Below are 24793 nucleotides of genomic sequence, written 5' to 3'. Positions count from 1 at the left end.
GTGCCTTCATTTCATTGGATCGATCATTTCCGCAAACAGACGTGGCATCGACTATAAAACGGCGAGTGTCCTCGCGCGCGCGCGTCGCTCCCACGCGACTTTCGCGCACGTCACTTCTCCAGACCGTGACGCCAAGAATTGTCAGGCGTCTCGCGTACCCTGCTCTCTTCTCGACCTAGTGCCGAGAAAATCGTAACATGTCTGATTCGCAATCTACCTCTGTCCCTCAGGTACAACTTGGCGCGACGGAGCCAGTGCAGGCAGCGGAGGCTGGCGCCCCGGCGCGCTCTGAGATTACTGCTACTGAAGGTGCAGCGCCGGTAGCTCCCACCGAGTCTACTGAGCTTAGCCAACCTTCGGTACCCAATGAGGGTGTCCAATCAACACCCGCTGCCCCCACGGTGGACACTTCGGCGCCTGCCGAGGGTGCGAATCGCGATGTACCCGCCCAAGAGGATGCGCCGAAAGAGCCGCCAGCCAATGACAGTAAGGCGACGCCGGAGACTGCAGCACCGGAAGTTGGTGCTACGGAGGCTCCCCCCGCAGGTTCGGATGCTCATGTTCCGTCTACGGCGGAGCCCGCAGCGCCTACGCCTGCGGAAGAGCAGTCTGCTCCGCCGGGTGCAAGTGGTCCTTCCTCGCATGCGTCTGGAGATGCCACTTCGACCGATGACGGTTTGACACATATGGACATGGCTATGCCCCATGTAAAGTATGCCCAAAACACGATTCGTTCTCTCAAGTCGCGTCGTGAGGCCGGTGCCTTCTTACAACCAGTCGATCCCATTGCCCTCAATATCCCCCACTATACCCAAATTATTAAGGAACCTATGGATCTTGGTACCATTGACCAAAAGCTCGCTCTGACGGCGCACCGCATGAAAACTACACAGGGCGCCCAGAGTCGCTTGTCGGATAAACTAAAACAGGCCATTGATAATGGCCGTATTAATCCTGAAGTGGACTTCTACACGCGTGTCGAAGACTTTGAGCGTGACGTATTCCGTGTGTTTAACAACTGCGTGCGATTTAATGGCGTTGAGCACATCTTCTCGAAGAATGCTGAAGTGCTTCGTGGCGTCTTTGAAAAGCAGCGCAAGGGTCTCGCGACGGCCGTGGCTGTGGCCGAAGAGCAAAACTCACCTGAAGCCAAGGCACGCCGCAACTCGTCTTCGCTACCGACTATCCGCCGGTCTACCAATGGTGGGCGCCCTAAGCGTGAGATTCATCCGCCTGCGTCGCGTGACTTGCCGTGGACGGAGGAACACCTGCATCCGGCTTCGAAACGCGCCGTGGCCGCCCGTCTGGGCAAGAGCACGGATAATTTGTCGCCACGTGAACAGTCGTACTGGTCGAAGGTGATTAGTGACGAGCTCAAGTTCTGCTACCGCGTGATTGATGATCTGCTGAAGCCTGCGCACCAGGACTTGGCGTGGGTGTTTTACGACCTGCCTGCAAAAGACTTTGACTGGGCGCCTGCCTACTATCAGATTATCAAGAAGCCAATTGCCCTCATTCCTATCCAGCGCAAGCTGAAAAGCGGTGGTTACGCAGACCTGGCTGCCTTTGATGCCGATATGCAGCTTATGTTCCGCAACTGCTTCACCTTTAACCCACCTGACTCGGACGTGTACATCATGGGTGCGCGCCTGAAGGATGTGTACGAAACGAAGATGCAAAAGAAACCTGTGCCACCGCCGCTCCCTGCAGAGGATGAGGACGAGGACGATGATGACGATGACGAGGACGATGACGAGATTGATGAGGACGGCACTAATGCTGTGCTCGTTCAGCAGCTTCAAAAACAGATTGCGGAGCTAGAAGGCACGCTCGAGACCCTGGAAAGCGGCAAGAGTAAGAACCCGCTGTTGATCACCAGCACTCGTGTCGCGCTCAATTCTGTGCAAGCTGCCCTGGCTGGTGCGATGAGTGTGGCGGGCATGACAAAGCGCAAGGGCAAGAAGCGTCATGCTTCGTCGATGGACAAAAAGGCCAAGGGTGACAAAAAGAAAAAGTCCAGCCCTGCGAAGAAGGCGCGCACCGGCTCTTCCCCGACTCCTCGGAAGCGCATGACTGGCTCGGATGAAGAAGACGTGCGCACTGTCACGTTTGACCAGAAAGAGGAACTGGCGGCTAAGATTACAGAGCTGTCGGACGAACGATTGGAGGGTGCCATCCGTATCATTAACGAGGACAAGCCCGCGGGTACTGAGGGCACAGAGGACGAGGAAATTGAGCTTGACATTGATGAGCTCTCTCCTCAGACGCTCTACAAGCTGTACAAATATGTCGTGCGCCCGAAGAAAAAGACTGGTCCAGAGCTGGGCCCGAATGGGAAGCCGATTCCGGCTAGTGCGCCCATTGATGGTCGCAAGCGTGGCACGGGTGGTCTGAAGAAGAAGAATCTTGACGAAGATGAGGAGGCCGCCCGTATAGCGCGACTCCAGCAGCAACTTCAACAGTTTAATGATGCTTCCTCGTCGGATGCTCCCAAACCTGCCACGGCCCCCGAGCCTGAGGCTGCGGTGGGCAAACATGATGACCTAGTCCCGTCGGATAGCTCGTCTGGAGAAGAAGACGACAGCGAGAGCGACAGCGGCAGTGACATGGACTAGAGTACTGTATAGTATGAACAAAGCTTCTCCCGGTCGTGCGGGGTATGAAGAAGTACGACGCAGCGCAGCTGCATGCGGGAAGCCTGCTGCATAGGAAGCGACACGCGCGATAGGCTCTTTTGCCAGTCCAGCAAAAACCGCGCACACCTGCAGCGGGTCCCCTACCCGGCAATTCGAGACGGTTAAGCAATGCGGAGGTGAAAGGTACAGGTCGGGAATGTGTCGGCATCAGCTTGAACCACTGCCTGTACTCCTAGGCGTTCCAGCGCTCCACGGATGAGGCCAGCAGCGAAAGCCAATTGCTAGTGCGTCAGCGAGAGCATATGACCTACCATCGCAACAAAAGCATTGCCTTTGTCCGCGCTCCGTACCGCTGCAAGTGTCTTGAGGGAGTGGTCCTGCAATACGAAGACACCCTGGTTTCAGCTTTCGCCCATCGTACATACCCTGTGGTTGGTGCGCAGGTTGTCAATCTGCTTATCCCATACCGCCGACCACAGATCCTTGCACACAAACTTGACGCGCTCGAGAGTGTCGTTCATGCGCGGCTTTCCTTGCCCCAGTCTGCAATGTAAGGCGGCCATCTACGCACTTCTCTGTTAGGTTTGCACCAACGTGTCGGCCTAGCTCTTCCATGCGACTGTTGGCCATATCCGCCTGGTCTGAAGTAGTCAACAAAGGTGGAACATAGGCGCCTGGATCCTGCTGTTGCAGCTCAGCTACAATATCATTCGCACGCTGTGTCTTGTAGGCAGTGGATGCTTGGAGCGCATTTGCCATTTCCGTGAACAGCAGGGCACAACAGGCGTAGTCCACCATAGCCGGAGGCTTTTCAGTCCATGACCTTGCTGCCGTCGTGGCCAGTGGGACTGTCGATGGTGTGCTTGCACCCAGACTGGGCGCGGCGTACTCCATGCCGAGCAGAGCAGCCTCGGTGGCCTGCCGCGTGCAACGCCCACGACGCTCACGCGAAGCTACAGTCACGTGCACAGAACGTCACCGAGTGCCATTCAGCCTGTCGAACGACGGTGAACCACAATGAATGAGTTGGCTGCAGTCGTCGAGCTGCTACCACGCATTGTGGGACTACCAACGCCTGGAGATCCCAGCACGTATCGATTAACCACTGATAAGGCTCGGGATGTGCGCCAGCAGCTTGTGCGTGAGCTTTTCGCTGCTGTCCCATACGAGCATTTCTTCTCAGTGTCCGTTGTTACGTCCAAAGAACAGGCCTTTAAACTGCTCGCCGAGTGTGACTGGAAATTATCAGTGGCGCAACAGCGCGCTGAAACAGTCTCGGAGACATGTGAGGTTGGAAGCTCGGTTCCATCGCTGCCCGAGTACTCCAAGAACCGGCGGGGCATGACCTGTGGGCATGTGTTCCGCAAGGGCGAGCCTATTTTCCGATGCCATGATTGCTCCTTTGATGATACCTGTGTTCAGTGTGCAACGTGTTTTCGCCATTCCATTCATGCGCGCGAGGACCATGACGTCCTGTTCTCCGTCGCAGACGAAGGTGGCGCATGCTGTGACTGTGGCGATGAAGAGGCCTGGAACTGTGATTTGGGCTGTGAGTTCCACAGCCTACATCCGTACAACGAGCCTCAACCTCCAGCTAGCTCGAACTCGAGCGAGCAGGACCTCGACGCCATTCTTGCCCCGATGCCGTCGGAAGTGCGTGCTTCCTTGTCTGATTTCGCGGCGCTGCTCTTGGCGTTCGTGCTTGAAACACTGGCTCATTCACCCAAGCAGACCCCACTGGTCATGGGACCCGATGTTGTTGACGGTGTGAAGCGCCAGCCGACCATGGAGCATGCGTTTCCGGCGAAGGGCAAAGCACGTCAGGAAGCGCCTGACTCGCCAGATGTGGATACGCCACCTCCTCTGTTTGTGGCGCTTTTATGGAACGACGAAAAGCACAGCTTTAATGAGGTATCGGACAAGGTCCTTGAGGTGTGCACATCCAAGACGGTTAAGGAGGCGCGCCACTTTGCCGAACTGGTCGACCGCCACGGCCGCGAGGTGTTATCAATATCCGACGATGTCCGGCGCCTTGTACTTATGGCACGCCGCATTGGCGTGATCTATCTTTTGGTCACGGTGGAGCCGGCGTTTGACTACTTCGTCGAGGAGGTGGCAGGGCAGATCCTGCAGTTTCTGTTCGACATGGCAGGCTGTTCCTTCTATACTGCCCAGGGCGCCTCTGACGGCCGCACACTGAAAGCGCTGCTGACCCAGACGTTCATGCGTCCGTGGCGGGTGCGGGAATGGGAAGAAGCGCCAGCGACGATCCGACGGGATCTTTTCGATCCAACGAACCTGTGCATGCTGGATGCACTGCTGCTTTTCGACGCCAAGCTGTGGAAATCTGCGCGCTTCACTGCACGGAACATGCTGATGGACCTAATTGCGTGCCGCGAGGCCAAACGCCAGGTGGCACTCCGTGTCGCAAGCGTATACCCACGGCTCATCGAGTCGTTTATTCTGCATGACCGCGAGCCAGAGCACTCGCTGTATCATTTGACGGTGCAACTGTTTAGTGTGCCCAGTATTGCCACACAACTTGTGGTAGAGCGCGGCTTCTTGTCGCTGCTGCTATATATCCTTCAAGCGCTCTTCGCCAACGAAAGAGAGGGACGCATCACGTCGCTCATTCTGCCTGCAGCCCCGCCCGCTCGGGGGCAGGCGAACCCCGATACGCCGCTGTTGCGCCAGCAAAAGTGTTATCATATTTTTTATGATATCCGATATCTGCTGGCGGCCGCCGATGTCCAACGCGATATCGTGAGGCACTCCGAAACATACCTAAGCGCTTGGCTCGAGTTCTTTGCGCTCTTCCACTCAATTGCACCCGACACGCGCGCTGTGCATGCGCACGTGGAGTTTGAAAGTGAGCTGTGGATCCAGGTCTTTCACATCAATTCGCACCTGGGACGGATCGCGAAACTGTTGGGCGAGGCCTTTGTGCATGCCAACGCTGCGCGACTCTGCCAGGCCCTCTCGTACGTGGGCCACACCATTTTGATGCATCTTGAGCGACTGTCATCGCTGGATCCCATCACGCAGCCGCCCCTGGTCATGCACGAAATCGACTACGCCGGTCACCGCATTGAGGTAGTGCCGTTTGTGGTTTCGTCGCAGCCAGTAAGTTTTCACCATCCGATGCACTGGCTTTTTGCGGAAATGCTCAAGCACATACACCATGTAACGGATGCCAGCCTGATGATCGAGTCACTGGGCGAGGACCGCCTGCTCATGCTTGTTGATCACCCATTGCGCGTTGCTGTCAAGCTGGCCCAGATTCGGTGCAATGTGTGGGTTCGCAACGGTTTCGCGATTCGCTCGCAGGCATTCCATTACCGCGACTCTATGTGGATGCGGGATATCATGTACGACCAGGACCTGTTCCTCCAGCAGTGCGCCCTGGCTTTCACTTCGCCCAAGCGCTTCCTAGGGTCACTGTTGGACCGCTTCGAGCTCATCGACTGGTTTAGCGGTCGTGCCAGTGATGCGCATCCCGTGTACGATGCTGACCAATGCCTCTTTATGGCCGAGGAGCTTTTCCTTCTCCTTGCTGTGCTGCTCAACGAAATCGCCGTCCCAGCGCACTGGTCGATTGAGGCGCAGGTACGGCGCGAACTTGTACACTACCTGGTTCTTGGCCCTTGCACCTACTCCGAGCTCACTAAGCAAGTGCCCGAGCGTTTCACCGACCACAGCTGCTTTGATCGCGAGCTCGCACGCGTCGCACACTTCCGCGAGCCCGACGGCTCCGCGGACCATGGTATGTATGAGCTGCGTCCTGCATTCCTCGCCGATGTCCAGCCGCTCTTCCACCACTACTCGCGAAACCAGCGTGAAAAAGCGGAGCAAGTGTTATCGGAGAAGCGCGCAGCTGGGTGCACGCTACCTATCTACTCGACAAGCCCGCTGAATGTGTTGGCTCACACGCCTTTCCGCGGCTTGGCCAACATATTTCTCTGCCCCGTGTTGCTGGACATGCTCTTTTATGCCCTTAAAAATGCTACGGCCCTGAGAGAGCCCCCTGACACGCTCCTTATGGTGATTTTGCACCTCATTGCGCAAGGCATCGAGGAGCATGGCGCAAGCTTCGTGGAGATGATGACACAGCGTCGCTCGCAGGACCCCAAAGTTTCAGATAACCTCCTCGACCTGCTCTTACACATGAGCCGTCAGCCGACCCTCAAGGCCTACGAGACAAAATTCTCGCACATTTTTGACCGAGCCGTGCAGCTGTCGCCCTCGGTCATGGAGGCCGTGACCCAAGTGCGTGGCCCGCCAGTCGAGGCTCCCGAAGAGGACACGCGCCGCCGACAGGCTGCTCGTGCGCAACAGCAGGCCATTTTGCAAAAGTTCTCAGCACAGCAGCAGAGCTTGCTGGCCGAGCTTGATGATGAACTTAGCGATGACGACATGGATGAAGGTTTTGGCACGTGCATCTTGTGTCAAGAGCGCCTCGACGGCACGCGGGCGTTTGGATCACTCGTGCACGTGCAAGAAAGCCGGTTGGTTCGCACCTCGCTGCCGCGGGAGGCGAGCTCAATTGACGATGTGCTCGCGACGCCTCTAAACCTGGATGCAGGCGATACAGGGCAGCGCGCACGCGGTACATATAAGCGTGTACAAGAGGGCGCCCAACTCGGCTATCCTGCGTCCGCGCATGTCACAGGCCTCGTCGCCGTCACATGCGGGCATGGCATGCATGTTTCGTGCTTCCACACGTATTTGCAGAGCACAGAGCAGCGGCATGCCCTGCAGGTCGCACGGCAGCATCCCGAAGACCTCTCGCGGTTCGAGTACATCTGCCCCCTGTGTAAATCGCTGGGTAACATGCTACTGCCCGAACCCGGCGTGAGCCCTCTTGGTGAGTCGCCCTTTCGCCAGGCGCCACTCGGTCAGGTCGAGCAGACGAACACGCCTCTTGCAGAATGGGTACGCAGCGTCAACATTTCGATTCTCAAGCAATCGTCAGCCAACACGACTGCACGCACCGACCACCAAGACGCCCTGCTTGGCACCGGCCGATTCCTGCCTTGGCTTGTGGAACGCTCTGCACAGCCGCACAACCCCGACCTGGGCTTAGGTCTATTTGCGCCAGACGAGTGCCATATGCTTCAGAGGTACACTAATGTGTTACAGCTCCTCGCAGACGAGACGGCCGCGGCCCGTAGTCGCGACCACCAAGCCACCATATTGCATGCGTCAGGCGAGCTGCACGACGTGCTGTACATCCCTGATAAACTCGTGGCTTACACGCTTGCGCAGCAGGAGATTGCCCTCCGCGGCGTGCCACAACCCATCACGGAGGCGATCACGCCATCACAGCTAAAACTTGTGCAGACCATGCTGGACGCGCTGGGCGCCTCGATGCGTCTCACGCTCCATAATACCAGCGGGACGCACAACGGCGGCATTGACCTGCTCCGCCAAGGTCTTTTGAAACGTCTTCTCCCCTACTGGGTCAGCGAGCCTGCTGTTCGCTCGCCGCTCCTTCTGCGCGACCCTCTAGGTGTGCTTGTGGAAGCAGCCGTTCTGACGCCTGAGCAGCTCGCGCCCATCACAGGGCTTCTGTACTATGTGCAGATAATTCAGTGCGTCTTTGGACTGGCACAACCTGTGTCCACACCCACCAAGCATGCGTCCAACGCGCCAGATCTCGACGAGGCAATACGCATTTTCCCCTACGCACGTTGGCTTGCCACGAGCATCATAAGCCTCGTCGGCTATGTGAGAGGCAACATGACACTGGGCTTTGATCAGATGAACGATCGCGAGCTAGCCAAGGTCATGTGCTTGTATACACTGCCATTCTTGCGGCGCGCCGCTATCTTGCGCCGTGCGTTGTCCGGCGCTATTCCTGCGGCCCCGACTAAATCAGCCGATGCATCGACCGAGTATGAGCGTCTTCTGGCCGAGCTGCAAATTCCCGCGCCTGCCTTGGCCCTGCCTATGCACTCGCAGTCAAACGAGCTGATCACCATGCTTATGGAAGGATGGACGAAACATGCGTATGTGCACTTTGCACCTCTATTCCGACCCCTGCCGATCCAACCCGGCCTGGCTCCAAGCGTGCCCAATCTTGTATTGGAGCACCCGCATATCTACGAACTGCTTCCACTCCAGCGCGACTTGACAGAGCTGCTACAGCAGACCCAAGAAAGGAAATGTCCCCGCTGTGGCACACTGCCTCCGACCTTTTCCTTGTGTCTATTCTGCGGGCAGGTGCTGTGCGAGCAGTCGTACTGTTGCAGCGATCCGGACGATGAATCACGTGGCGAGTGCAATCAGCACATGGAGCAGTGTGGTGGCCGTGTTGGCATGCATTTCCGTGTCGGCAGCAACATTGTGGTGCTTTTATACCAAACTAATGGCGCCTTCTCACCCTCGCCATACCTGAACTCCCATGGCGAGGTAGACCGATACCTATTGAAAGCGCGACCCCAAAGGCTGCATCTTCAACGCTACGATGAGCTGAGAAAGCAGTGGCTCATGCATGGCCTTGCCAATGTGGTGACGCGGCGCATTGAGGCTACAATCGATCATGGCGGATGGACCACGTTCTAAGGGAATATATATCCTTTGTAGCTACGCGAATCCGAAACCCTCGGCGCCTTCGTTCATAGCAACTAGCAGCTGACTGCGAAGCTTCTCGTACGAATCGTACGTCGGCAGGTCCAGCTGATTAAAGCAGGTATGCGCAGCAGGCAATCGATCCTCTCCAAAGGCCCGATGAATACTAAAGCGCTGCGTCCCATTCACACCTTGCAAATGCGCAAAGCCTTCAAGGGGAACCTTGGAGGTACCAGTAATGAACTGCAGCAGCTTGGCTTTCTGTGTTTGGTCAAACGAGCGCACCGCGCGCCACCACCATTGGATCATCGGGTCACCTGACGAATAGCCTTGGAGCTCCGTGTTGTTTTTCCACTCGTCCACATCAATGTCCGGCAAACCCGAGATCAGTAACTCCAGCTCCTGCTCACTGAACAGTTGAATCAAGGGCCGAGGGATCACTTCGTGGAATCCTTCCAAAAAGGCATCAATTTGCGAGCGAATCGAGTTGGTCAGGCGCTGCTCCGTCACCAACCGAACATATTCATGCTTGTTTTCCTCAGTGACAGGGATAGAGGCACCCTCCGGTTTGAGCTCCACCACTTGCGTCACACCAAACACTTCGTCTTCCACGGCGAATGTGAGTTCGAGCACATCTGTGATGTCGTTGTGTAACATCCACTCAATGCTGTTATAGTACTCAGGATCGACCGCTTCCAGGTCCTTGTAGTCCACTTTGCGGCCCAGTATGTGTTTGTAGAAGCTGCGTGTGAAATATGCATCAAGCAAACGTCCATCGTAAATGGCCTTGCCAATGACGCGCCCAATGAACTTGAAGAAGGACAAGTGCATGTCGTTAACTGCGCTCATACGGTTGGGCTGGTATGTAGTGCGATCCGCTGCACACGGCTGGAACAAGGCATAGTCTGGGTTGAACATTTCGCGAGACAGAACCTGGAACCACTCCCGCGTCACACCACCTGCATCGACACCTTCTTCGTTATGGAAGCGTACATTCAGCTTGCCATGCTTAATTTCAGGACCCGTCTTACGGTGGAAATACTGGAAGCTGTCGTAGAACACATGCTGGCGGCGCACGGTCAGGCTGAGAGGGGTATAGTGCTCGCGGCGTCCCTTGTGCAACTGCTGCGAGAAGTAATTCCGCTTGTTATCAAAGTCCAAAACTTTGGGGTTGCGCACCAGAAGCGCAAAGGACCCCGACATGAGAGCAGGGTTTTGGCGCACCATCAAATTGAGAATCTTGCGATGCTTTTCCGTGAAGTTGGCAAACTCTCGCTCCATACGCGCTTGCGTAGAATCGTCGGCACTCACAGGACGCTCTGCCCATGGATCAGCGTCTTCAGCCAGCTTTCCCATACTATGCTGCGATACCACCATCAAGCTCTGTGTGTCAGTACGAAATACTCACCTCGATCATAGGAAGTAACACTTGGACAGAGCCTGGGTCGTTTTGCAAACGCGATAAGGCCTCACTGAGTCGAGCCCAAAGAGCATGAAAATCAAACTTTTCGTATACCTTCGCCAGTTGTTCTTCAGCCTCGCGCTGCTGCTCTTCGGGGATAGAATTCTCCTCTTGTTCCAGTATAGGTCGTTCCATCGGGCTATGCACATGATGCATGGCCGTCAGTGGCGGCGGACCACCCGACGACGCGAGGATTGTAAAGGGGTTCATTCCCTCTCGTGAGCCGTCCCCTTGCAGCGACGAGAGCATCTCAGCGAGCCCTGTTGCAGGAATTGTCAGAAATGCTGACTGATTCGATAGGTCGCGCTCCCTTCCGTTAGTTCCGTCACATACTCTGCCATACTGCACGCCTAACGGATCGCATATCCACGCCGATTAACACCCAACCCTGGCGCCAGATGTTTAGTCAGATGTGACGTCAGCTTATCCTGCATGTTCCCTAACCGAGCGCCCCCGCGTCCCGCGCTTAAACACTTTCTCCCCCAACCTTTTAGTCTAAGTATGCCTCTTTTCGTGCTCTCTCCTGTACGTTCTACCCTACCTCACACCAGGCTTCTCTCGTTCACTCGGCCCTCTTTGCCGGTTTCTACTCGTACCTGTCGGCGAACGTTGTTGTGAAGCGCCTGCAGACCGGCGTCATCCGTGCCAACGAGGGTGGCAACGATGCCTCGCTGTCTCGTGCTGTGCGCGCGCACGCTAGCTTCTTCGAGTACACCCCCTTCTCCTTCGCCCTCCTCTTCCTCGCTGAACTCAACGGTGCTCCCACTGCCTGGGTCCACGCCGGTTACACGGCTCTGTTCGCTACGCGTCTGGTGCACACCGTGGGTCTACTCCACTCCAAGGCGTCGAACGTGTTCCGCAAGGTGGGCTTCTTCGGAACTCTCATTGTGATGCTTGCCACGGCTGGCTACAACTTTGGCCTTGGCTACGAGCCGCTCAAGTCGTTCCTGGGTGTGCAGTAAACCCACTGCCCTAGAGCTTCTCAAGAATCTTCTACATAGTTTAGCTTAGCGATACACTGCTCTTTTCGCTGTGCTACAGGCAGTGGGTAACTCTGTCGCATGCTATGTGGTTAGAACATGGTGGACAGGGGATTCGATTCATGGTCGGGCACGCTGACCCGGGGCTGGCTCTTGGTCCAGTTTTTGCCGAACGTAAAACCGACCCACATGCCTCGCCCTCCATCAGTCACTCCATTCTTTGCTTCCATCGCTTCGACATGTCGCTGCTTCTCTTGAACTTCCTTGTATTTGGCCATGTCCGCAGGGTCATCAAAGTTGTCAAAGTAGCCGGTGTCAACGTCACTCTCCAGCTGCGGAATGAAAGGCGCAGCTACCTCGCGCATTCGCATAAGGTCCACTTGGCGGAAAAAGGGATGCGACTGAACCTCACTGAGAGAGCTATACCGCGCCTCAGGGGTGTTGATCAGGCGCACGATCATGTCCCAAGCAATATCTGTGAGATTGAACTGCAAGTCCTCCGGCTTCTCATATACAGGACGCTGCAGTGCCTTCTTCCAGTTTTTCAGATTGGCCCACGTCTCATCGGGATGCGCGCCGCTGAATGGAGGAAAGCCACACAGAAACTCGTACAAAATACAACCCAGGCTCCAATAGTCGACGCTGACGCCATAGTCGCGGCCGCGCAATACTTCGGGGGCCATGTAGTCGGGCGATCCCACCACCGAGTCGGCCAACTTGACATTCTGGGCACGCATCATGTGGAATAGTGAGCCTCGCTCGGCGGGCGTGCGGTACACCATATCCGTATCCTTTACCTGGTCGAGGCGCCGCTTCAGCGAGTCGATGCGTCCTGGATTTAGCGCGCCAGAAGCCAGACCAAAGTCTGTGAGCTTAATATGACCAGTCGCATCAATCAGAAAGTTCTCGGGCTTCAAGTCGCGGTGAATGTAGCCGAGCTTGTGGAGCTCATTCACACTGACAAACATTTCTGCAATGTAAAAGCGTGCATGCTCCTCCCGGAGAACGCCGCTATTGTTGAGCAAGGTACGAAAATCACCACCAGGCACATATTCCTGATCACATTAGCATAAAATACGCACCATCGCCAAGAAAACATGTGTCTCATCTTGGAATGCATAAAGAAGTCGCACCAGCCAGGGAGAGCGAGTGGCCGTGAGGATATCGCGCTCCGTCAGAACGTGGCGAACCTCGTCCATTTTCACCAGCACCCGCTTTCGTAGGCGCTTCAGCGCACACAGCTCACCTGTATCGCGCTTGCGAGCGAGAAAGACTTCACCATAGCCACCTTGACCAACCTGGGTAACGATATGAAAGTGCTGTAGGCGCAACTTGGCCCGCCGCTGACGCAGCATGTCGCGCTCCTTTGCCATATGCTTAGCGCGCTCATGTTCATATGTTGCTGCTCGCGTGTTCATGCTCGCGGTAGAGCGTGTCATAGGCCGCGTCTGAGCGGGTTGTCCCAGGGAAAGCGACTGCATAGTTTGCTCGAGATCGTCCTCTGGCGGATACAGACCTTTCTGCTTCATCCCCTCATTAAACTGGTTCAGTCGCTCACGTCTGTCAGACAAATAGCGGAGAGAATCAAAGTAGTAGTTTAAAAAGTACATCTGGGCCAGGGTCGCTTTCCGTTGCACCTCTTGCGACTGCACAATCTCTTTTTCCCATGGCTGGAGCGTGTCCATTGGGTTAAGGCTGTGGAACGAAGAGCGAGTCATGCCTGCTGATGCATTCTTTGCATCTGCTCGTACACCCTCGGTTTTGCCTCGCGGGCTGGCCGTGGGGGACAATCCTGCCCCCGGGTTGGTGGCCTGAAGGCGGCGCAGATATGGTTGTGGAGACGCATTTGATGACACCACAGAAGCTGCCTTTGTGTAAGCCTGTCCTTTAACTGCGTCTCTAGGTGTATTCTCTTTGGACATCTCGTTGAGCATCACCGGCGGCATGCGTGTCCGCGGCGCTGGAGCCACGAGTGTTTGTGTCACTTCGGACTCCACCCACGTGACAACGAGCTCTATCGCGACATACACGTGATGGCAACAAGCGACCAGTGCCTCGTCGCGCCAGGATCTGTGCACGCATTTGCACGAGCACGGTGCGGGCGCCACGCTCCATGAAGTCAGAAGCGGACGAGGCTGGGGACACTTCGAGTGTTCCCACAGGCGTGCTGGACTTTTCCGAACTCGATTCAAGTATTCAGTCCTTCACGCGCCGCTTCGACGACTATGTCCAGTCGACTATAGCTGCTTGTGAAGAGCAGCGTATGACCGCGGATGGTCAGCGCGTGGAGGATCATGCGCGCATCAGGGAGCTTGAGCGTGAATGTGAAGCAACCAAGCATGCACAAAAGGAACTGTGGGAAAGTACGTCGACGATATGCTCACAATAGGTGTGGCCTCCGAGCGCGATGCCGACGCCAAGCTGCGTGCCAGCGTACAGGAATTACATGCGCAGCGAGCCACCCTTTCACAACGCACAGTGAGCCTTCAGAGTGAAGTAGCAGAAGTACGCGCTCAAATGGAGGCGCGTTCCCGTCACAAGCAGCAACTGATGGAGCGTCTGCGTGAGCAAGTTGAGCGGAATGCGCCGGAATTGGCGCAACTGCAGCATCTGACGGGCTGCGTGATCCAACCTTCCCTCCGAGAGGGGCTAATTGATATCCGCTTTTCCCTTTTATCAGAGGACGACCCCGACCGTGCGTACACTGTGTCGCTGGACGTGTCCAAGTCCGAGTATGCCGTGGCGAAATGTGATCCGATCCTGCCTGGAGCAACGATCCGTACGCTTGTCCGCCAAGTCAACGCCTCAGGCGACGTGTATGCCTTTATTAAACAGGTGCGCCGAGCTATGATCGAGCGCATCCGCGCAACCTAGTAATGTAATGTAGTATGTGAGATGGTATGTACCTAGGCAGGCTGTGATTCCGCCGAGGGCGGCATTCTAGTCAGCCTCTAGGGCCTCCATGGCCTGTTGTCGGGCTTGGCGCTCGGCCGTCTGTGTTTTCTCCTGGTCTGCAATACCGCTCACGGCCATGTGTGCAGCCTGGGTATCAAAGCCATGGCGCAGGATCGTGCTCACGTACAATGCGAACTTCCCGATGCGCGCACGGACGTTGGAGAGACCCTCGAGGAACATGAGGCCATCGTAGAAATACACATAGTTCCACCACGACCAGAGAATATCACCGAACAGCACCAAAGAAAACCCTTCAGCTTTTCGACGTGCCGTCAACTTCTCCTTATCGTTCTTGCGAGCAGCTAGTGCGCAGTAGCGAGCTGTAATGATAAATGGACGTGCAGGTCCATGGGTTGTATGTAAGTTGGCATCCAAAGACCGTGTGAGGTCATTTATCTTAAGGACCATCAGCAGAGGGCGCGGTACACGACGCAAGAGCTCCATCACATTCAACAAGATTCCTTCTTTCTCCATAACAGTCTTACGGATATGTTCCTGCTCCTCCTTGGACATCGTCACACTAGAGTCGAGGTCCAACAAAGAGGACATACGCTCGCGACCTTGGATACCCCTAGGGTTGTTTTCGTCACTGCCCTCGAGGCCGGATCGGCCCGTAATCGCACTTTCAAGGACCGGGTACAAATCGTCACCAATGTTGCCCACCAGCTTGGCGTACTTACGCCGCTCACGCGTAACATGGGGCGTCGTCCGCGAGAGCAGCGCCAGCCAGAAGCGTGCGTAATTGGAGCGTAATTCCTCATCGATGGCAAAGTACAGCCCGTGGTCAAGCAACACAATCTCAAAGTTTTCGCTAGAGCGTGAACCAGGCTGACGCGGGCGGATGAGCACGTTGCCGCCGTGTGGGTCTGCATGGAAAAAGCCGTGCATGTAGAGCATCTGGGCAAAAATGCGCGACAGTTCCTGTGAAACTCGGTTCCGGTCAATCTTGTGTTCGGCCAGGTAGGTCAGGTTGTCCGGTCGCGAGCCCTCGACGAACTCCATTGCCATCACACGCCGATACACCCACGGCACCTTAGGGAAGGCCACACATGTGTTCTTGTACTGCTCAAAATCGCGCTGCGCGCGCGACGAGTTCCCTGCTTCGTGGCGGAAGTCTAGTTCAAGAGGCATGTTCTTGTTCATTTCGTCCGCAAGCCAGTCAAAGGCAAAATCGGGGAATACGCGCTTGACCCAGTGGACAAGAATGGTGACCATGCGCATATCCACCTGCGAGAAGCGCTCCACGTTGGGGTGCAGCATTTTGACCGCCAACATCTGACCCGTCTCACGGTCGCGCGCCTTGTGCACCTGCGCAAGCGAAGCCACACCCAGAGGCTTCTCGTCCATCCACGAAAAGGCCTCGTCAAAGGTCTTACCAGTCTCTTCATGGAACAGAGCTTCAAGCTCTGGCAAAGGTGTTGGCTCGTTCTGGTCCTGCAGAGGGCGCAAGGTCGTGGTCCACTCAGGCGGCAGCAGGATCACCGAGGACATGTGCTGTCCCAGCTTGATGTACAAGCCACCATTCGTCTGTAGTGCGACCAGCAGACGCTGGGCCGAGCGCAAGTGGCATTTACGAAGGCTCTCCTCTTCATCGTCCTTAGAAGCGTATTTGGCATTCAGTGTGCGACGGTAGTCCCACACACACAAGGCGACTGCCTTGATGATAGTCGTTGACCGCCTTAGTGATAGCAGCATAAACTGCGCCGTCTGCGCAGGCTGCGACTCAGAAATCCCACTTTTCAAGTCAGAATACAGCGTCTCAATGTGAGAAAGGCTCGAACTCGTGCTTGAACGCTCGTCAGCATCCAGTGAGTGCCAGCCAACGTAGATGGTGCCTCCCAAGACGATTGCCATTCCACCAACGTACATAGCCATACGGGAGTACCTCTTGAATGCAGCTTGCTGATTCGCTGTGCGGTGTGGGAAGGGTACGGCAGGCTCATCAAATACAATCGGCTCGGGACTCCGGGTAGGCGGATATCGCGGGGGCGGAGGCGGGGAACGGAGACGGGTAGGTCCACCCATGTAGGCGGACCTTGAAAAACCCCGCTTCATAGATCCATATCCGGATGCCCCTATGCGAGCTGGTCCCAGGACTGCAGTGCGGCACAGACCACAAAGGCCGGGCATCGGCGTCATCGTCAGTCCGAGTCGTCGGGCGGAGGTTTACCGGTTGGAGACAGCTATGGAACTCGCTGCCCCGTCGGGGCACCTCCACTCTGTGCGAGGCAATTCTCACGTAAGCGTAAGGCCGCGGCCTGTGCTAGCAAAGACGTCAAATAATCTGCTCGTGACGCGTGAAACCGTTGCGTGCATGACTCTCACTGATAGCGAAGCGGAGGGTCAGGCGATCTCTGATGGAGATCAGGACATTGAAAATCCACGCGTGAGATCACCACCGCCTAGACGGGGTCCTCGGCGGTGGTCAAACATGAGCAGCAAGTCCCGACCCAATGGTCTCTTCGCCAGTGGCGTATCTCCTACCGACGAGCTAGCCTCCCGATACCATCCCGTGCATTACATCCGCCGTGGCTCTCAACCTGCACCTGCCCTGGTCGATGGGTGGGCTACTGAGACAGCAACGGAGGTGCCCCAAGGCAGATTGATACCCCACCACGAAGGAGGCAGCACGGGAAATCCCATTATGCGTGCTTTGACAGACATGCACGATGCCTTTGATCGCTATGCTGACGAAGATGCAGAAGAAGGTGCTCGATTTGAATACCGTCTTGCACGCGCACGCGAGGCATTGCCAGACAATGTGGCGTATGCGGAGGACATAGGCGATCGGAATGCTCCCGACATGTACAATCTGGAGCGTATTACAGGAGGGAGCCTTCAAACACGGAAGAGCAGTCGCACACGATCTGAGCCTATACCGAGGGATGAGCCAGCCAAATCCACTGAGCAAACGTTTGTGGTCACGTTTGAGTCGACCGACTCGCATCAGGACAACCCACGCAACTGGTCGTTCAAGTATCGCACCTTCGTGCTTTTGGTCTATGCTTTATTCTCTCTGACAGGGCCCTACGCATCGTCTATGGTGTCCCCTGCTGCGGAGGCCATCGGTCAGGACCTGGGTGTTGACACTAAGCTCGAGCAGAACTTGCTCGTGGGTCTGTATATGCTGGCTTTCTTTGTGGGCCCTCTCTTCTCGGCGCCAATGAGCGAAGCGCTCGGGCGGCGCCTTGTGGTACTGACATGCAGCATTGTATTCATTTGCTTCAATATTGGGTGTGCGGTGGCAACCACGTCGACTCAGCTGCTTGCGCTGCGTTTCTTTTCCGGTATGTTTAGCGGCGCCATTCTCCCCATGGGAGGTGGCGCTGTGTCAGATATGTTTGAGGTGCACGAACGAGGTATGAGTATGGCTATCTATACGATTGCTCCTGTCCTAGGACCATGCATTGGTCCGCTTGTCGGCGGCTGGATCATCCAGGGCTGGGGCAACGACAAGTGGCGCTGGATCTTTTGGACAGGCACGTTCCTCACAGCCATTACTCTGGTTGTTGGCTTCATTTTTGCGCCCGAAACATATGCACCGCGCATTTTGATTCTCAAGGCGAAGAAGATTCGAAAGGAGACAGGCGACAACAGGTACTATTCCACCTTTGAGGTCCAGTCGGAGACTGTTAAGCAAAAGTTGAAGCGCTTTTTGCTGCGCCCTGTCATCTTTGTGTGCACTGAAATCGCTGTATTGTTACCCACGCTATACCTGTCCGTGATTTATGCGTGTTTCTACTTGTGTATTGTATCGATCCCACGTGTCTTTGGTTCCAAATACAATTACCGGCCTGGTATCTCTGCCCTGCAGAATATATCTTTGGGCTTGGGCTCCGTCATTTGTTGTCAGCTGGGCGGCTGGCTCGTCGACCATCTGTATAAACGTCTGTCGAAAAAGCATGGCCTGCGCCGTCCAGAGTACAAGCTGCCCCTGATGATGATCACGGTGTTTGTGCTTCCTGCTGCTATGATCTTGTTCGGGTGGACAGCGCAGTACCGTCAAGTTTGGATTGCGCCCGATATCGGTCTTTTCTTCGTCGGTGGTGCCGTTAGTGGCAGTATTCTGCAAGTACAGATGTACCTGGCCGACTTGATGACCATCTATGCTGCCTCGGCGATCAGTGCAGCGACGGCCATGCGCTCTCTTCTTGCGTTCATTTTTTTGCTCTTTTCCAATGCCATGTTCGATCACCTCGATATCGGCTGGTCCCTGTCCCTCTTAGCCTTGATTACCGCTGTGATTGGTATCCCATCGCCGTTCTTGCTCTACCGCTATGGCCCCTATTTTCGGTCCAAGAGCAAGTACTGTGTCCAAGGTTGATACAATAGCTGTGCTCCATAGATCCTCCGCATATTTGCTTAGTCAGGCGCGAGTTCCCCGCACTGGCGTCCCGGTGAACGTTCGTGTCATGAAGTTTATGCTGTACCAGGGCTTGAAGCCACAGTATTTTCGCTTGCAGTGGCTTGTCGATCATGTGCTGGGTGTATCCTTCAATCGCCCGCCAGTGAATGCCTTCCATGTGCCCATGTGGACGGAGATGCACCGCATCTTTTCGCACCTTCGCGGTGATGGCGACGTGCGTGCGGTGGTCCTCTACGGCGAGGGCAAGTGTTTCACGGGTGGTCTGGACTGTGCGTATACGCTACTTACGCAGTGCGCGATCCTGTACTGATGGAGGCGAATGAGAAGGGCACCGATGTCGCCCGCCGTGCCTTTTTGTTCCGAGAGTTGATTGAGCGATTCCAAGCGGCTATTACCTCGGTGGAAAAGTGTGAGAGACCCGTGATTGCCGTGTCGCACAGCCACTGTATTGGTCTTGCGATTGATATTCTCAGCACGACTGATATTCGGTACACTGTGCAGGATGCGCGATTCTCGATCCGCGAGGCAGCCGTTGGGCTTGCAGCCGATATTGGCACGCTGCAGCGCTTCCCCAAGGTGGTTGGCAACGACTCGCTCGCACGCGAGCTGGCGCTGACCGCGCGTGACTTTTCTGCGGACGAAGCGCGCGAGGTCGGCTTTGTGAGTCGCGTGTTTCCCACGTTCGACGCTGCGCTCCAGGGCGCTGTGGCGACGGCGCAGCGAATCGCGTCGCTCTCGCCCGTGGCCGTGGTCGGCACCAAGATGGCGCTCGTGCATGGCCGTGACCACTCTGTCGAGGAGGGCCTGCGGTTTATGCAGTACCTGAACGCGGCGCTTCTACAGTCCGACGACTTGCCTGAGGCGATGGGTGCGGCCATGTCGAAGAGTACGCCGTCGTTTGCGAAATTATAGACTATTTGTGGAAGACGGGCATTCCAGGGCGCCAGTCGACGGGCCGGCACGCATGCCAGGTGTCCGTCTCGGAGAACGTGGGATGCCCTTGGCGCCTATTATCGATGTTGAGTTTCTGGTCAATAGAGGCGTACACGGAAAAGCCATGCTGCTCGAATGTCATGACGATTTGCAGGGCGATTTGGCGCGACATCATAGTGGCCTTGCCGTTGGCGAACCATGGCGCGCCGACGCACCGAAGCTCGGCCACACCGGGGCTGTGCTGAAAGGCGGTGGCTGGCGAGAGCACTGGCCTCAAGTCCTGCGTCAGTGCCGTAATCAGCTCGGACGGCGCATCGTACAGCCGGATCTTGTCCCAACTTGAAAACGACACGCTGATCCACTCACACTGCGGCGGCGGCGGCGACTGGTGCCGAAATATCATCGAGTCTTTGTCTTCTGTCTTCTTGCTGACATCCATCGATATCGTCATGACCCAGCCAAGGCTGCACAGCATCGCCAGCAGGTTGCGGATCAGACGCCGCGCCGCTACGCCCTCGAGGCCTTTGCCAAACCACGGATAGCCATGCATGCGAAATTCGTACGACCCTCCGTAAAGCCCTTCACTACGCACGCCCTTGGGCCACGACTGCTGGATCACGCCACGCACGGACGGCAACACTTCATCGGGAAATCCGATCAGACGTAGGGAGTCCGAGCGATGCAGCGACACCGACCCAAAATGGCTCTGGAACGTGTAGAAACCCGGGAGCGCATCGCCCTCCTGTTTGGTGCTACTAGTGTGGTTCGCGCCGAGCTGACGCAGTTTACTGAACATGGGGCTTGGCAACGCGGGGGCGGACCGGTGCCTGGCGCCGTGCCTGGCGTTTAGTCAGACTACATGGGCGGCGGCGGCTCAAGCAGGTGCAGCTTCCACGGTTCGGACGAGACGCTAGGCGCTGGGCGCTGGGGTCGTGCGGCAGCGTGGCGCCATGCCCAAAGCGCCTCGAGGGCGGTGCCGGCGGCCTCCCCTGCGCCTGGAGCATGCGCAAGTTGGAGGATCTGTGCAGCGAGTGCCTGCGTCGCCTCGCCGCGATCGCGTTCCTGTGCGGCCGCACGCGCCTCTAGCTCCGACGCAGCCTGTGCCGCCTGTGCCTCGAGGGCGAGCAGCCGGGCCTGGAGCGCCTGCGCCGCTGCGCGTGCGCGCTCTCCGAGTGTGATGAGGACCGGGAGCAGCCGTGCCACGTCGCGCTGCAGCGCGTTAAGGCGTGTGCCAAGCAGCTTTTGCAGCGAGTCGTGCAGGTAGCCCTCTTCGTATACACTGCCTTTGCGGCCCGTGAGCTTTTTCTTGGCCTCTTTCTTGGCCTGCGACTTTTGGCGCGATGTGCGCTTGGAACCGAGCGAGAGCGTCGACAGACTCGGGGCGAGACTCGTCGCAGCGGTGTAGCGTGTGAACTGCGTGAGCTGCGAAACATCGCTCATCACGTCCACATGGTCGGGCGCCGGCGCATGGTCCTCGTCGACGTAGAAGGCGCTCGGATCCTCGGTGCGCTTGGCGTCCAGCTCGGCGAGGCGCTGGACCTGCCGTTCCAGCTGGGATGCCATATCGTCGGCCTCCTCAATGAGCGTCGTGTGCGCCTCGAGCGCGGCAGGCGCCACGTGCGTCTCGAGCAGGTCGTGACGGCCCTGCGCCGCACACGCCAGCTGCGCGTCGACGAAGGCATGCGCGCGACACAGCAGCGCAATGCCCGACTCGGCCTCCTGCACCTGGAGTAGGACGCGCGCGGCGGCCTCGTACTTGTGCTGCTCCTCGAGCTGCTCCGACATGTCGTGCGCAAGCTGCACGAGCTCGGCACGCGGAAGCTGCATCTCCAGCGCCACTGTCAGAGCCTGTGCCCACTGATCCGCCTCGCGGAACGCACGAAGCGCGTCCCCTGGGCGGTGCGCGAGTTGGAACGCGGTGGCCGCCTCAGCAGGCCGCTGGTGCGCACTGAGATAGTCGCCAAAGAGCCCGTACACCTGGGGCAGGCGGGGCGTATGCGCCCAAGCCGCGAGGCCCTCGCGGTAGATCTTGTGTTGGACCATGTACGCCAGCGCCTCGTCCGCATACGACTCGCCGGCGAGTGCGAGCGAGCGCAGGGCCTTGCCGTGCCGTCCAAGATGGTCGTCGATGAAAAAGCGCTGGTACGCCGGCGGCGTCTTGGCACGCAGCTCGCGCAGGAACGGCACGTACTCGCGCGGGTCACGCGGCGAATGCTGCGCAATCTGCAGCGCCAGCTCCAGGTCGTACATGCCGAGCGCGACCTTGTACAGCTCGTCAGCCGGCACCAGGAAGATGATGTACTTGCACGCCTCGTCAGCGAGCGCCGCATCCATGGCCAGGTATTTGCGCAGCACTGCAAGGCCGCCCTCCAGGTCCGGCGGCACCTGCCGCACGTGCGCGGTCAGGATCGACGAGAGGTACCGCCGCTCGTCGGCCGCGGTGAGCGCCGCAAGGAACGCCGCACACACACGATTCACCTTGGTCGAGAGGTCGGCGGCGGCCGCCGGTGCGGTAGGCTCCCACGCTCGGTACAGCGTCGCCGTCACATCCTCGTTGCGCAGGCTCGAGAGCAGCAGGTTGATGTGGTCCGGGTGCTCGATTTGCGCGAGCACGCGCGGCACGTCCGCAAGGAACACGGCCGGCGCATGGTCGTGCAGTAGGTTTAGGTCCACGCGGTGTGCACGGCTGATGCGCAGCGCCTCGCCGTATGCCTGGGCATCCAGGTGCGCGCGAATCACATCGAGCACGAGCGGCCGCGGGTACACCGTCTCGAGGTTGCCGCGCGGCATCTGTAGGACGAGCGCCATCGCACTCGGCACGGTCGTCACGATGCGACTGCCACGCTCGACGCGGCGGCCCAGCTCGAGCATCTGCGTGGTGCCAGAGAGTGCGGCGAGGGGGAGGAACTGCGCCGTGTGCGATGGCGTCGTCCATATCGCCACGCGGTGCGTCAGCGTGAGCGATGTAGCCTCCTTCGCCAGCACCCGCTCAGGCGTCAGCACCGGCCCATGCGGCGCGAGGCCGATCGGAACGAACGGCACGGCGGCGTCGGCGCGTACCACAAAGAGCGTCGGGCAGAAGGCGGCAAGAGGTTCGAGCTCGAGCGGCGCGGCCTCGAGAGAATGCATCGCAACATACCCGTGGCTGTCGTGCACGGCGAACGAGGCGGTGCCAGCCACAGAGACAAGACGCCATGCGGTAGCCGGGCTCAGCAGCACGCGCTGCACCTGGGAGATGCCGCTGGCGGCGGGCCACGGCAGCGCGGCAAGCACGAGCGCGGGATCCTGTGCATCCGGCACAAGCGCAGCGACCGTCAGGCGCGTGTCGCTTACCGTCAGGGCCACCTGAATGGCACGCGCAGCATCCGGCAGCGTGCACGTCGCCACGCGGCGCGGCATGAGCGCTGGGCGGGGGCGCTGCGACGTGGCGAGCGGGCCATACTCGAGCGCCCACACATGCACATGGCCGCCTGCGTACAGGAGCGCGAGCAGGTCCGTGGTCGCGCCGTCGGCCGCGTACGTAGTCCAGGCGACATGCACGGGTGTAGCAGGTGCCGCGGGCGTTGGCGAATCGGCCAGAGCGACCGCGCACATAGGCGGCGGCACATTGTGCCAGCGGAAGGGCGTGAGCAGTACGTGTGCCCCATCGACGACGGCCGCACACGCCGCATCGTGCGGCGGCAGGCCACGCGAGCACGGCGTCTCGAGCCAAAACGTGCGTAGCTCGACGGAGGTGTGCGCGACGAGCAGGGTGAGCGGCTGCTCGGGGTGCCACGCAATATCGTGCACCACGTCGTACTCGGCCTCGTGTTTCAGGTACCAGTGGTAGTTGCCGGTCGTCCACAGCTGCAGCACATGCGTGGCGCCGCGCAGGTGTACGGCGAGGATAGTGCCGTCGGCGTTCCATGCGAGGCGCTCAATTGTGCGCTCCCTGACCCACGGACCCAGCGGCGGCACGGACGGTGCGAGCGGCACGTCGGGCATGCTCGCCGCGTCCTCGCGCAGGGAGAATTCGCCATGCCGCAAGCCGTTGCGCTCAAAAAACACAATGTCGTGCCGCCCCGTGCGCCCGGGCGCATACGGACCGCCCATGCGCTGCGACGTGGCGATGAGGTTGCCGGTCGGGCGGACGGCCAGAACGTGCGAGATCCCACGCACAGACGGATCGGACGTGGCACTGAGCACGCCGGCGCGCGTGTAGATGCGGAGGAGGCGGTGCTGGTGCGCGCCGTCGGCGCTTGGCTCCGCGCTCGACACGACAAAGTAGGCTCCGTCGGCGCGCCACGACACGCGCGGCAGGCCGTCGTCGTCGGGCACGAGGGGACCGCGCGGGTCGCCGGCGGCCGGTGCCTGTGCCGCGGCCATCGCCGCCTGCTTGCCTTCGGAGCCGTGAAACTGGGTGGACTTGGAGCCCCAGCCCACATTGACGGGGGCCTCGGCGCCAAAGTCGTCGGTGGCGAGCGGCGCCTCATGGACCACGTCCCAATGGCGCGTCATGAGCAAGAGGCGCGGCGTCGCGCCGCCGGTAATCAGCACAAGGAGGTCTTCGTCGGGACTCCATGCGGCTGCGAGGATGCCGGCATCGACCGAGCCGACGACGTCAGCAGGGCCAGCGTCGTCACCGACTGGCTGCAGGACCATATCGCCGCCGCCCGTGATCACACACAACGCAGGCGCGTGATGCACGCTGTCTCCGCCATCGGAGAGGAGGCGCAGGTCAGGCAGCGGCGGCACGCCCGGGGGTGCTGGCGCCACAGAGAGCGTCGCGAGCTCGTCCGCTGGGCTAGCGATACACACGCGCGCGAGCGTGAGCGAAGTGGAGCTGCCATGCTCGATGCGCGCCACGTATGCGGCATCGTTCGCCTCGACATCGGCGACGACGGCGTGCCAC

The 24793-nt window shown here is 58.3% G+C and overlaps 11 protein-coding genes across 11 annotated transcripts; 5 read left to right on the top strand and 6 right to left on the bottom strand.

Moving 5' to 3' along the window:
- Window positions 1-197: 197 nt before the first annotated feature.
- On the top strand, window positions 198-2615 carry MSY001_2266 (uncharacterized protein; the record flags this gene model as incomplete). Its single annotated transcript, XM_018884107.1, has 1 exon — window positions 198-2615. The coding sequence occupies one exon, from the start codon at window positions 198-200 to the stop codon at window positions 2613-2615; it is 2418 nt and encodes an 805-aa protein (XP_018740801.1).
- A 302-nt stretch (window positions 2616-2917) lies between these two features.
- MSY001_2265 (uncharacterized protein) lies at window positions 2918-3530 on the bottom strand (the record flags this gene model as incomplete). Its single annotated transcript, XM_018884106.1, has 3 exons — window positions 2918-3031; window positions 3062-3179; window positions 3208-3530. The coding sequence occupies 3 exons, from the start codon at window positions 3528-3530 to the stop codon at window positions 2918-2920; spliced, it is 555 nt and encodes a 184-aa protein (XP_018740800.1).
- A 123-nt stretch (window positions 3531-3653) lies between these two features.
- MSY001_2264 (uncharacterized protein) lies at window positions 3654-9200 on the top strand (the record flags this gene model as incomplete). The annotated part of the gene is made up of 1 exon (XM_018884105.1): window positions 3654-9200. The coding sequence occupies one exon, from the start codon at window positions 3654-3656 to the stop codon at window positions 9198-9200; it is 5547 nt and encodes a 1848-aa protein (XP_018740799.1).
- A 21-nt stretch (window positions 9201-9221) lies between these two features.
- On the bottom strand, window positions 9222-10917 carry MSY001_2263 (uncharacterized protein; the record flags this gene model as incomplete). Its single annotated transcript, XM_018884104.1, has 2 exons — window positions 9222-10589; window positions 10615-10917. The coding sequence occupies 2 exons, from the start codon at window positions 10915-10917 to the stop codon at window positions 9222-9224; spliced, it is 1671 nt and encodes a 556-aa protein (XP_018740798.1).
- Window positions 10918-11169: 252 nt separating this feature from the next.
- Window positions 11170-11630, top strand: MSY001_2262 (uncharacterized protein; the record flags this gene model as incomplete). Its single annotated transcript, XM_018884103.1, has 2 exons — window positions 11170-11193; window positions 11220-11630. 2 exons carry the CDS (start codon window positions 11170-11172, stop codon window positions 11628-11630), a joined length of 435 nt encoding a protein of 144 aa, XP_018740797.1.
- A 110-nt stretch (window positions 11631-11740) lies between these two features.
- On the bottom strand, window positions 11741-13366 carry MSY001_2261 (uncharacterized protein; the record flags this gene model as incomplete). The annotated part of the gene is made up of 2 exons (XM_018884102.1): window positions 11741-12703; window positions 12731-13366. The coding sequence occupies 2 exons, from the start codon at window positions 13364-13366 to the stop codon at window positions 11741-11743; spliced, it is 1599 nt and encodes a 532-aa protein (XP_018740796.1).
- Window positions 13367-13761: 395 nt separating this feature from the next.
- On the top strand, window positions 13762-14522 carry MSY001_2260 (uncharacterized protein; the record flags this gene model as incomplete). The annotated part of the gene is made up of 2 exons (XM_018884101.1): window positions 13762-14011; window positions 14038-14522. The coding sequence occupies 2 exons, from the start codon at window positions 13762-13764 to the stop codon at window positions 14520-14522; spliced, it is 735 nt and encodes a 244-aa protein (XP_018740795.1).
- Window positions 14523-14588: 66 nt separating this feature from the next.
- On the bottom strand, window positions 14589-16628 carry MSY001_2259 (uncharacterized protein; the record flags this gene model as incomplete). Its single annotated transcript, XM_018884100.1, is given in 2 exon segments — window positions 14589-16338; window positions 16357-16628. The coding sequence occupies 2 exon segments, from the start codon at window positions 16626-16628 to the stop codon at window positions 14589-14591; spliced, it is 2022 nt and encodes a 673-aa protein (XP_018740794.1).
- Window positions 16629-17034: 406 nt separating this feature from the next.
- Window positions 17035-19335, top strand: MSY001_2258 (uncharacterized protein; the record flags this gene model as incomplete). The annotated part of the gene is made up of 3 exons (XM_018884099.1): window positions 17035-18896; window positions 18970-19238; window positions 19334-19335. Coding segments are annotated over 3 exons (2133 nt in total).
- Window positions 19336-19882: 547 nt separating this feature from the next.
- Window positions 19883-20698, bottom strand: MSY001_2257 (uncharacterized protein; the record flags this gene model as incomplete). The annotated part of the gene is made up of 1 exon (XM_018884098.1): window positions 19883-20698. The coding sequence occupies one exon, from the start codon at window positions 20696-20698 to the stop codon at window positions 19883-19885; it is 816 nt and encodes a 271-aa protein (XP_018740792.1).
- A 59-nt stretch (window positions 20699-20757) lies between these two features.
- MSY001_2256 (uncharacterized protein) lies at window positions 20758-24543 on the bottom strand (the record flags this gene model as incomplete). The annotated part of the gene is made up of 2 exons (XM_018884096.1): window positions 20758-24297; window positions 24325-24543. 2 exons carry the CDS (start codon window positions 24541-24543, stop codon window positions 20758-20760), a joined length of 3759 nt encoding a protein of 1252 aa, XP_018740791.1.
- Between the last annotated feature and the right edge of the window lie 250 nt (window positions 24544-24793).

This window comes from Malassezia sympodialis, genomic scaffold (assembly GCF_000349305.1).
Source record: "Malassezia sympodialis ATCC 42132 genomic scaffold, msy_sf_10, whole genome shotgun sequence".
NCBI classification, from domain to species: domain Eukaryota; kingdom Fungi; phylum Basidiomycota; class Malasseziomycetes; order Malasseziales; family Malasseziaceae; genus Malassezia; species Malassezia sympodialis.
The sequence above is the reverse complement of the archived record's forward strand: the minus strand, read 5'-3'. Positions and strand labels throughout refer to the sequence as shown.